Genomic DNA, 13,115 nt, shown 5'->3' on the forward strand with positions numbered 1-13,115 from the left:
GCGATTTCATTACCGAAATAAATCGGCGGTCTCTCATGAATTTATCGGGCAAAAAGATCGAGCCGCCGGAGAGAATGTAGGTTTCCCTTGTAAATTATAAGGAGTCCTAACGCACACCCGGTAATTCATCAGCTACCCCGACAGTACATGCACGCGATGGTACCCTGCTGTGTACACATATACACATACACATACTTTTTCGCTCCTCTCGTCTCGCCCCTGTCCTTCATCGTACAATTACGTTCCTTCGCGCAGTTTTTAACGACGTAAAAGGCGGTTCCCCTCTCGGTATTCACTTAGGCCAATTCCCACAAAAAATTGTTCGAGTGAGAGGACCCTTTAAACGAGGGAAAAATCGATCGGCCGACGACGAGGAGCAAAGTACAGAGGAAGGAGAATTATCCAAATTCGTCCGCCCCGGTTTCGACGATTTTATCGCACGACGTTCGCTACCACAACACGCATGTAGGATAAACATTAATGCCGCCCGAAATTGCATTGGTTGAGCGAGACGCGTCATTTTTACGTAGCCTCACCTCTGCCTACGGCAACCAATCGCGATCGTCAGCTTAAAAACGGTACTCCGGAGATATTGTCAGTAAACCTGGAAGGAGGGGAAGGGAAAGAGACGACACACTTCCGGGGAGGCTACACCTGGCTACGCCGTGTATGGCGACCACCTAACACGAACGATATTTCGATTACCTGGTCTGGTTGCGTGAAAATTAATGACGGTGTAATAAATATCGCAGTTTTATTATTATTATTATTATTAATATCACGCCGGGAAAAAAGGGGGTACTACACTATATCGGGGATACGCGTAATCATACATTCCCCCGTTTTTATGGCATGAGATAATTATATGTTCGACAGTGCGAAGGAATTGAATGGACTATTGAATCCTGCGATTACGATAAAATATTTCATTTTACCTGTATGTGCGAAGAAATAATAATTAGCTGCATATTACATGATCCGCGTCGCGTTTATCATGTTTCGCTATACTCCGATATCAATTTACGAAAATCAGCTGGATAAATTTGTGCGCGGATGCTTTTGCTGCTTGATTTAGACCACAGCTGGCAAGAGGAAGTAACGGAAGGTGCAATAGGAAATCATTAATGTCCGGTAACACATTCGTCGCAATGACTTGCCACAACGCATCTTGTCACTTTGTAGCAAATAAATTCATCAACGAATAGAGCCTTCGTAAGAATCGTAAGAATTTTTATACTTTACCGTGGATATCGTTGACGCATATGTGAAGATCCTCCCGAAATATCGGCAGGTCAAAGTTACACTGGCACGTGCAGGAACTGTTTGGCACAAGCAGGCTCGAACTCGAGGAACTACGGGAGTAAGGACTGGCGGTGCCGCTGCTGAGCACTGTACAGGCTTCTGTACAGGAACCTGTAATAAGTTTAAAAAATGTTTTTTATCGAGACATGTATCTTACACGATTATTTTATATAAATTGCAATTTTTAATTTAAAATTCAGCATCCGATGTTTTAATCTACTTTCTTAAACTGAATGTGTCATTGATTAAAGCAGATTTCATCGAAGATTAGTAAGTAATTTACTAATTATCTGCAATATTTTATCATTCATTCATTGGATTTAAAAATATCCTCTTTTATTTAATTTTATTCAATTGTAATTTTTTTTATTTTTCTGTTTTCAATTATCACGTTGTCCACGTCGCGCATTAAGATAAATCGTTAATTTAATTAGCCAATCTCTTGAGAATCAATAAGCTGCTCGTTTACCGAACACGTGGTTCACGTGAATCTCTTGATAATGCAAAATTGTCGAAAAAGATGACGTACGAAGGAGCCATCATGTGTTCCGTCAGGACGTGCTGTATAATCCAACCGAGCAAGGACAGGTCGGACAGCTGTCAAACCGTTACATCGTAATTTCACGGTTAATCCGTTACGAGCGTCTTTTTATTTCACGTAACACGCGGTTGTGTCACAATTTGTGGCACAAAATTGTCGCTGGAATTGCACGCTCTCGAATCACACTTCGCTTCCGCGTACCGGAAAATCACGCGGGGACCAACGATACGCGACACGTCATAATGTCATCATTTCTACATCGCATCGCGAGAAAGCAAATAAATAAATTGAGGCGGCGACTGAGGAGCGAGAAAGAAGACATGCAGGAGCAAAAAGAAATATCTTTCCCTCTTTTTACACTTGCCGCTATTATCGCATTCCCAATATATTTGTTCAGTCATCGTTTCGGATTGCCGCAATTTGTCAAACGTTCGTTCTTTTTCGCAGATCAAAATCACGATAATGATATATAATTATAATACAACAAAATTACTAATAGAATATACACCTATTTTACCTTCGATAGTAAAGATATCGCCATCGGAGTGTCTGATGACGGACAATTCCTGACAGTGAACGACAATTTGCAGGAGATTGAGACAGCTTGCGAAAACGAGAGCTAGGGAACGCATCTTCTCCACAGCATTCTGCAAAGATAAATAAATAAATGTAAATCGTAAATAGAATAGACAAGAGTGGAAGTTTTACGAGTGTTAAACAAGTGCGTCATGGAAAACCCCGAGAGTATGATCATTAAATTGATCGTTAAATTCCGCAAGAGATATTTATTTATTTCCATGACGCCTCATCCATCGCTTCGCTATAAACATGCATCTGTCAACGAAATTTCACAAACACATCAAAAATACATCATTACCAAAAAAATATTTAGAGATATGTGAAGCAAATGAGATACACATAGAAAAAATTGTACTCTTGACAAATAAAAATATTGTATACTATGCAATCCCTCTTAACAGATATTCTTAAATGTTTCTAGAATCTTTAAAATATATTTTTTGTTAATAACAAACAAACGTATATTTTTTTATGCGAACATTTGGCGTTATATGGGCATATTGTTGTACAGTAACGTATATGATGATATACAGTATTGAAAACAATGCAGTACAATATTTGTCATTGAATGATTTTAATTTATTAGAAGAATTGATGAAATTAATAAATAGCTTGAAAAAGAAGACCTGTGTGCTGTAAAATAATGTACTTTTTTGTTAATGTAAAAATAAATCTCATTTCGTCTACATTTTTATAAATTAAGAATATCTGATACTAATCTTTAGAAGATTTCTCTTTTAAGAGAATCCCTTTGGCATCTGTAGAATAGAGTATTCTAAAAATAAGTGGGAGTCTCTCTCTTAAAATAAGAATACACTTTTCAGTGTATAAAAAAATCTATATTTTTCTTTATGTTAATAAATTAATTACCTATACGATAGCAATATAATGGACTTACTTATATGTTTGCTTAGGATCGCTCATGAAACATGAATACACGCGAAAATTGAAAGGATACTAATTTAGCCATTAGAATCATTTAGCCATTAAAGTAATAATTTGATTTTCCTTATTGATATACAACCGGTTAGGAAGTGTTATGATTACGGTCGTTAAGTAAAATTGCAATTAACCTCAGGGCCTCGGTACACAAAATCGAACCTTCGATGTTTTCCCGCATTTTTTATACCTCGTAATTGATGCTACGTGTTTTGCGAGAAATTCATGAAGCACGAAATCCATCTTTCCCTCTCCCGAATCGATAGTCGTCCAGTCGTGCAATAAATTGCAAAATTACGCTAGTTTTTATCGCGAAAGATTCGAAGACAACGATCGTCGAGAGTCCTGTTAATTTTTGTTAAATTATATTGGTTGCAAAAATGATTCACAACTACACATATCGGGCTTGATTGTGTAATCTAACTCCTTTTTTGAATGATAAATCACCGGTATAGAATATATTCTATATATACATTCTATACCGGTGATTATAGAATATGTATATATATATATATATATATATGATTATGCCTCGTCATCTGAATAATTTCATTAGTCTCCGACGACAGGAGCAACCGCAATTTCGGAAGTCCTCTGTCGCGAGAAAGAGATGAATGACGTATATTTCTGTCTACCGAAAAAAAAAAGAAAACGCGATAAAGCATTATAAATCAAAGGCCCGTTATTGGATAAGGACGTACCATCTAAGCACTTCCTTAAAAATAATGAGATATTTGGTCCCGTTTAATCTCTCGTCGTTTATCATTAAGGTCTCGTGCCCTTAAATGTAAATTTTTCATGCAAATCAGCATTAAAAAGAAACAAAGTAACTCTATAAAATTCTATTATTTATCGAATTTTATACAGCGTGTTATTAGAATTCAATTAAAGAGCCTGTGAATTTTTCACTTAATAATGGTTTACACATCGATCCGCTTGAGAAATTTAATAAGCGTTGTAAATGACTAGTTGCTCGCCTACAACGCGTGTAATCATTCTTTCGTAATAATAATCTTCTCGCTTAAGGGATCTCCAACGGCAGATGTCGGAAATTATTAATGCCATCGCGATTTTATATTAATCTAAAGTCCGAGAAAACTATTGAATCTCAGCCCGCGTAGGCTGCGTAAATGCTAACGAGTGCACAGCGTAATTACAGCGTAAGCTCTTCGCGAAATTATGTTAATAATGTATTAACGGTGAGACGCATCTTTCGCGTTGCACTTGTAACCGAATTGTGTGCATTTTGTTGTGTGATTAAATTTTCTCTTCTTCTCCTCTCCTTATTTATTCATCTTCGCTCATCTTGAAATTACTTTGACGTTTAAATGCCTCTCAGCTGTTGGGAAAAAGACGATGAAGATAGTGTCGGGAGAGTGTCGCTCCAGTAAAAAATTTTTTTCTCTTCAGATAGATACTTGAGCGACATTTTGATGATCGCGAAAAGATCGATCAGGCATTAAAACAAGATAAGCCAATAAAAAAACATTTCAAGAGAGTCCGAAATAAGTGCGTCTGTTAAATGAATTATGAATTCACCATGTCTATAAAAATGGATTATCTATAAAGATGGATTTCGTTTACGTAGAATTTGTGGAATTTAATTACTAGGAGGAAAACAGCGTTTTATATTAGCGTTTCTTGGAAATTCGTGTGAGGCGAACAAACTATCAATTTCTCTCGACTTCAAGATGGTTAAACAAATATATGAGACACTTGGAAGAGGAGAATTCGATGAATTTTATGTAGTCGCTAATCAAAAGTCGGCTATTAGCCGCAATGATTATAAATCTCTCTAAATCGTAAATGCCAATGCGCCTCTTAAATATATTAGATATGAACGTGTCAATAGCAATACTGTTTCGAAAATTCATACGCATTAATGAGATGCTAATATGTTACTTCGTTGCCTGCCGAAATTCTTGCTGAGATACCGTATAATACGTGTAAATCCAGATAAAATAGGAAGTGCCAATCCAAGGTCAATTTCTCAATTTAGTCGAAAAATGTATAACTTAATTATCGTCTCGCGCGCAAACGTCTTAATTATATTTATATTTATATCACCGAAAAATTGTATTCTCGAAATAAGACAACTGTATATTGTAAAATCTCACTCAACAGATATGTTCTTAAGTGTTTCTAGAACATCCTCTAAAATAATGTACTTTTTTAATGCAAAAATAAATCCTATCGTCTACATTTTTACATAAATTAGAAATATCTGATACCAATCATTAGATGATTTCACTTTTAAGACAAAAGAATCCTTTTGGCATCTATTAAACAGAGTATTCTAAAAAAAATGACGTTTAATTGGACACAAGACTTTCTGATTGGTTAATCATGCTAGTCACCCTAAACACTGGTCAATATGAGTGGTTGTGTCCAATTGCATTTGGGCCTCTCATCCTTTCAAAAAATAAGTGAGAAATTTTAATAAAATGAGACTATAACTTTTTCAATGTAAGAGCGCTTACGAGGAACTACGCTAAACAACGATAAGCGTGACTTGACGTTGCAGGAAGTATAAATTTCTTCTAGTATGTACCTTTTTACGGGCTGTCCGCACCTGCACCAGATGCACAGGTTCGCGATTTGCGTCCCGTACGTTGCGTTCCGCACGTTGCGTTCCGCGTGTTATCTTACGCGTGCCATCAGCTCGATTGCGCATAACGTTAAGCTCCTTTTGCCCGCCGGTGTTTCTTGCTCTATTGGTCCGATCGCGCGCGTGCAATTTATATCGATACTCGCGCAAGACGTCCTCTGAAGCGCGCATTATGCACGCGCGCCAAGAAGATTCAACGTACGATAGATATTATAATATACCTGCGGTCGCGGACGGTTCTGTACCGGACACGTGTGAGCTATCCTATGAACTTCTTTCGCGCGCTAACATCCCCGTTGCGTGATATCGGTACGCGCTTTTTCACTCAGCATCCCGGTGCATCATCATCACGTCTAGTGGCATTAATCTAGCAAGACGATCCGTCCCGGAATCACAGTCTTGGCGTAAAAGAGTAATTCGTTTAAAAAAAAAAGATGTAATAATGATGTGATAATTTTATAATTTTGTTTCCTAACAAAGACAAAACGACACGTTAATAATGTTATGGAATATCATAATTATCAACGTTCATATAATTTATTCAATTGTAATTTGACAGAAACTCTAACGTTAATCAATAACGATGTAAAATGTTATCACAACTCTCGGCTAAAACGATTTTTTGCTGATAAAGATTTTATTATTTAGCTTTTAATGAGGCGACCGAATTTAATGACAGATTATTTGTGCGTTTTCGAGTATTTCGCTTATCGGTATAAAATAATAAAGATCGACGAAAGTGTCAAGAGCATGCGTTTCATTTTTTATCCAAGTGATTTCTACAATTTTATTCGACTCGAATTGCGTCTAAAATTTAGATGTGCGTTCCGCTCGATGTGCCATGCAATTTGACCAATTTGTGTGCACGTACCTATTTTCAATCGACAAATTATAGTGATTTAGATGGTGCGAACTGCCCAGGTACATGTTCATATGTCATATGCGCGAGTTATTTCGTAATAGTGCCAACAGTCACGGTCAATAAACAAAATGATCGCGGAATAATGGTAATAGAAAGCAGTAATTTCTAGACGTGGTGACATCGATGTCGAAGAAACTAGTATTTCATCGACGTGAAATTTATATATAGAAAGGTTTCGGAACGAAGAGATTCTTTTTGGAGTTTACTATGCGTAAGAGACTGTCTTATAAATCTGCGATTAAAAGCCAATTCGGACTGAATGTTATCTGAAATAAAGCTCGAATTATAAACTGATATCCATAATGGTAATTTGCCATGAAGAAATCACCTTGGTAAAAATGAAATTTCCAATAAACATATACGAGGTGTTGCCTCGTAAACAGTTAATTTATTCGGAAATCTAACTAGGTAACGAAATTCAACCACATACTTTACTTTCAAAGAATGTTAAAAGTGATTCTCGAGGCGAGTGAAGGCACTTTCCTGATTGCTACTGAGAACAAGAAATTAAGGTAGGCTCTACTCGCACAAATATATGAGCGAGACTATACTCGTATTTTGTGCAGTAGAATTAATATATCACAAGAGATGTGACCAGAAATCAGTTTCAGCTTAAAACTAACGGTTAGATTAAGTGTCCATGTGTTTTAATATATAAAAAATTATTATGCCTAAATTACTAACGTGCCCTGGTGCAAATTCGGGGCCAAGTTAGGTCCGAAACCTCGCCCATCCGATCGATGTAAAACTGGGTATAAACGAAACCCCGTTATCGCATAAATACACGCGAACCCAATGTTAATAGCAGCGTTTTCACGTGCCCTCGCAATTACAGTCGCCACGAAAAGAGCGGTGCATTAGTATTCCGCGCGATTTCTTCGATTCTTCTCATTGCATCGAAAATATAAACCGGCACTTTTTAAAGCTCCTTGGCGCTCGATACGCCGCTAATTATTGCCTTCGTTAAGGCAAGACTTGCCATTTTCGTTCCTTTCGCGAATTTAGCACTTCGAGGCGAGTTATTATAATTTTTGCGATTGCAAAAAGATGGAAAATTGGCAGAAAATTGAAACTTAAAAATGATTAATTTGAAGTAATTCATTCCGTTTATATATCACCGAAAAAATTGTATTCTCAAAGTAAAAGAACTGTATACTATAAAAAATCCCTCTTAACAAATATTCTTAAGCATTTGTAAAACATCCTTTAAAACTAAAAATATACTCTTTGTTCATAATAAACAATCGTATATTTTTTTATGCTGACCTTTCATTATATGATCATAATGTTACAGCATCGTATATGATTATATAGTGTTAAGCTTTACAGTACAATGCAGTGTTTGTCATTGAATAGTTTTAGTTTAGTAGAAGAATACGAATGAACGTAATAAGTAACAAAAAAAAAACGAAGACTTGTGCGAAGTGTTATTTAACAGAAGTGTTCACGAATAAGTAACATTGTAATATAAGCTAATTTAATTGTTCAAGATCAGGTCTCATGTTTGGTCTATATGTCTTTCTTTATAACCTTTTTTTGCCTTTGTGCTGTAAAACAATGTATTTTTTGTCTATGTAAAGATAAATCCCATAAATTTCATCTACATTTTTATAAATTAGAAATATCAGATATTAATCTTTAAAGGATTTCCTTCTTAAGGTAAGAGGATTCTCTTGGCATTTATTTTAGAACAAGGAATTCTAAGCGGAAAATTCTTAAAATAATAACACAAATTTTTCAGTGTAGATACTAATAAAATTAATGTATCTGTAATGAAAGAAAAATAACGATAAAAAACAAACTATGTCAAGTTTTTAATTTGCTGAAAAAAATAAATCCCGCTAAGTTATTTAGAAACACAAATGTAAAAATATTTTTATAAAAAGATTACCGTCTTTAAAAACAAGAATTCTCGCGATGAAATGGCCAAATAATTGATTGAAATGTTGATCTGTCATATATCTATTATCGTTACGATACTATTATACGATATTATTAATTACGATATTATATTTCAATGTTTATTGCAGGGATATTAAGACTGCCTCCATATGGCGCGAGCGTTTTTATAAGCAACTTAAAAATTTGCATCTTTCCTGTTAACAAAATAGAATTTATGTCCCGAATCGAATAAGAATTTATGTCTCGATGAGATGACATTGATATGAGATTTGATGACTGCGCGTCAGCTCCGAAGATTTGCATACACATCAATACACGGAAACGTAATGTATGCAATTTTATTCAGCGTTACGCTATCAAATTTCGATGCCTAAATCAAGTACAAATATCAATTGAATTACTGTTTAAAAAATTGATGCGATTTGCTAGGCACTTGACACTTTGATAGACACTTCGTCTGTTTGCACTTAAATGGCAATTTATATATACGAATTTATTTTATTTCACTTTTTTTATTATACAACGATAAAAATGTGAAATTTAGCAAGCTATCATCGTATATATAAGGATATACGAGGTATATCATAAGATATGTTTTTCTATCATCACATATATTCCTGAAATATATTATAAAATTGATTGCTTAGCAATTTTTTTATTTCATCAAGTTATCGTAACTTATTTATTTTCAACGGACCTTTCTTCCTTGACCAAATAAGAAAAGTCGCTGAACGATTAAAAAAATTGCAATTTTTATTTCGGCACAGGTCTTTTATTTCGATCGCACTTGTTGTTCACGTCCTAAATTCCTCTCGATATTGACGATTATTCCGGCATTCCTTTCGGGGCTTCGATCGCGGAAGGCGTTGCCCTTTCGCGCACGGCTCGTAAAAATTGATAATTAAATTGTCCAAAAGTGTCTAATTAATTGCCCGGCGACTTTGCCGGTCCGCTTTTAAATAGATCGTTACTATGCATAATATGCTTTCCGCGTCCCCCTTCCTTTATCACTCTGCCGCTGCATCAGTCTTTTTTTTTTCTCTCTTTTCGGCTCGTAATCCCGTGTTTCTTCGAGTCGTTGTCCCTCCAAGGCGCAACCTGTTTCTCAGACAGGAGACCGCGAAAGAGAGATGTCTCGCTGTTACATGACGGATGCGTCGCGCGTCTCATTGAACGCACTTACTTACGCATAATTTCAATCACAAGTCACGGCGGTACAAGAATGTTTTAATAAAACATAAACGCTGGTCAATTAGGGATAATAACGATAAATCATGTCGCGCCGCTCTGCCTTGCTTTTAAATAAAATATCGTTACATTACGGATCTCTCCTTAATTAAGAAAGCGCGACGAAATGAGCAGAGGCTCGGCTGTAAATTCCTTCGCGTTCGGTGTTTATCGCACGTTAGTGGTCCAAGTAATCTCTAAAAACTTAATCCGCGCCAGTGATAATGTCGGCAATTTTAATTTATTGTAAAAAAAGAGATAGAAATTGAAGCGAAAAGATACATGCGTGGCTCTCGGAATATTTAAAGTCTTTTGAAAATCTTCAAAATATTTTTGGGTGATATTTTCATTCTAACAAATTATAAACAGTCAAAAAAAAAAACAGCGCAGACATTTCGAATTGTCTTTTAAATCATACGGATTCCTAGGAATTTAAATGACTAATGGCACTTACATGATGGAAGATGATTAAATTCCATCTCGACACGATGATGGAGATATTAATTTCTTATTCCGACAGAATCAATTTCTCGGTCATCTCATGCCTATAATGACAAATGCGTTCGAAATGTACGTTTGAACTTTCGTCGCGTAAATACAGCCTCTCATCGAGGCGCACACTTGACCTTTCTTTCTCTTCATGGATAATATCTCTATAAGCTTCAAACGTTTCACCGTAAGGCACATTCCATTTATTATTCACTTTAATATCTATTCCATTGACAATTTTTATTTCATTGAAGAACATTGGAGTGTATAAATTGATTTATATAATAAAATTTGTATATACTATTTTTTTCTTTTTAATATAAACTGTTTAAAACTCTTCGATTACATAAATATCAATGAGTTTAAATATTTTTGAAATTGTCTAACAAAGATATCGGACATAATCCACTCTCCTGTCGATTTATCATTGACATTCGGGATCGATATTCGCGCGATTTTTGACTAATATCGAAATTAGATCTCGGACATCCTCGCTTAAAATCATAATGTCACTGCGACGAAGGCACGATGTTTAAAGATCGTCGCATAAAATAGAAAAACGCGATGTCAATTCCCAGAGGAAATCAGCTGGAGCGACGAGAGAGAAGATGCGTAGGCGGGTGCGATATAATACTGATGCAAACGGTGCATTACGGATGCACGCGCGTATTTCAAGTCAGATTTTTCGGGACTCGGGGACTTCGTCGATTACGATTTGCATATTATATGCACGGCGATTCCGGATTTGCATAATGCACGTGATAAGTGCAGCGTCAGGCCAATACGAATAATCGTTTCATCCCGTGTCGTCGCGTCTCGTCGTCTCGAAATTTCGATGAATTTCGTGTTTCATATTCTGAATATCTGCCGGTCGGAGGATGCTTTATCCTCCGCGTTCCCTGGAGATCCGAAGCGGAGATCGGATAGCGCATTACACTGTTAAAGAGACGCGGCGGCGCGTTTACGATAAATACCCCGACCGACAAATTGTGGGCGTGTAACGGCAATATTGCTGGCTACCGCATCAATCTTGCGAGAGTTGATCGCGTGTTTTAAGAGGCCCTTTCAGCTTCGTCCAGCCGACCGCGTCGATCAACAGTGATAATGGATCTTGAATATAACCATTCGCAACAAATGCCGCGCGTAACAAATGCTACGGTCGGCTAATTTATGTAGCGAAGACTAGCATATAGTATGCGCTATTCGCATATTTCAGCTATTTTATTGAGTGTTAAAATTATTAATAAGATTTTATCATTTTCGAATAACTTGATATGTCTCTTTTAAGAATAAATGAAATATGTCAAGAAAAAAATTACTAGTTGTATAATTAATTATACAATTAATTATATTTATGTGTTGTATAATTATATGCGCATATAAATATATGTGTATATATGTAGTTTATGGAATGAATGCCGAAATGACATCATTATTGTACATGTAGCCAACTTTCAGGAAAGGATAAGAGATTGGCTGCATATAATAATAAAATGATTTATTATTACTTAAAATTTTGAGGATATCTGTTGCGGCGAACAAACTTTAACTAAATCGCAATGAATGAGAGAAACTTAAATTTGACATGACATGAACTCTTGTTTACCGTGACTTTTCGTTTAGACATCTGTTGATGATATTTGATAAGTATGATTGTACGATAAATAGCAAAAAATTGCTATCCAATAAAATACTTTAATCATTTGTGATGGCAGCAGCAGAGAAGAAAGAAGAAAGAGTGCGAGAGATAGAAAAAGAGAGAAATATCGAATGTAGCCACCTGTTTACGTAAGAGGATCTGTCAAAAGGTCCTTACAACCGCAGGTTCATTATCGGGATTATTATCAATATCGCAGAATCCGTCACACACAGTTAGACGAATCTATATACGCACGTGCGTAATTTCCAAGCGAGACTACATCCCCGCATAAGTACGATGAATTTGCGAAATAAAGTCCTTCAAAGAATCACGCGCGTTCTTTCGACCTCGAATTCTGGATAGTCAGCCCGCGGCTACAAGTTACGCTTCTTAAAAAAAAAAACCGTTGTTTATTACCAACCACCCGCGTTATATAAAATAATAAAAGTGGAATCGATGCTACTTTGCTCCGAGAGGAGAATATTTAGCGAAACTATGTGATTTCCGGCAGCGCAGAGTCTTTTTCTCGTCATCTTCAGCATGTCATCCCTACGTTAGAGATATCTGAGGACAGTTTTGATTAATCACGGTGGGGCCTTATAGTCCCCTCGAGACGGGTCCACCCGTGACTCGTCTTGGGCCAGCGAAACTTCCTACGTAATTTCAGGGCCCCATGAGGGGCGTCGATGTCGTTTCGTCGTCACGGCAGCCCCCTTGTCGTCTCATCGTTTTTCGCTCTTTTTCGCGCGCTATATTGGTCGGTTATAAGAGGGGAAAAAAGAGAAAGAAGAAAGGAAGGACAAGGCTTTTAACGACGATAAAGGCCGCGCGACGATCCAGGGATCGAGTGAGTCGTATCGCGTCGAGATGGGATGCTATAAAAATTTGTTTTAACCCCCTTCCTGCCCTTCCCTCATCGCTTGCGCTTTAATGTGTCGGATTTTACGAGTCCTGTGTGCCGGGATTT

At 36.6% G+C, this 13,115-nt stretch overlaps 1 protein-coding gene across 2 annotated transcripts in view; it reads right to left on the bottom strand.

Annotated features, from left to right (window-relative positions):
• Positions 1 to 13,115, bottom strand: part of Sha (shavenoid) — an 82,799-nt gene that overhangs the window by 24,767 nt on the left and 44,917 nt on the right. For both annotated transcript variants that reach the window (XM_083041469.1, XM_083041468.1), the window contains exons 2-3: positions 2,361 to 2,490; positions 1,243 to 1,413 (exon numbers count right to left, since the gene is read on the bottom strand). In XM_083041469.1, the coding sequence (XP_082897595.1) occupies positions 1,243 to 1,413; positions 2,361 to 2,475 (286 nt within the window). In that variant the 5' untranslated portion in view covers positions 2,476 to 2,490. The remainder of the gene's footprint in view (positions 1 to 1,242; positions 1,414 to 2,360; positions 2,491 to 13,115) is intronic.

Source organism: Prenolepis imparis, unplaced genomic scaffold, assembly GCF_030444845.1.
Source record: "Prenolepis imparis isolate NDT839.2.m4 unplaced genomic scaffold, iyPreImpa1.0 SCAF_7, whole genome shotgun sequence".
Taxonomy (NCBI): Eukaryota; Metazoa; Arthropoda; class Insecta; order Hymenoptera; family Formicidae; genus Prenolepis; species Prenolepis imparis.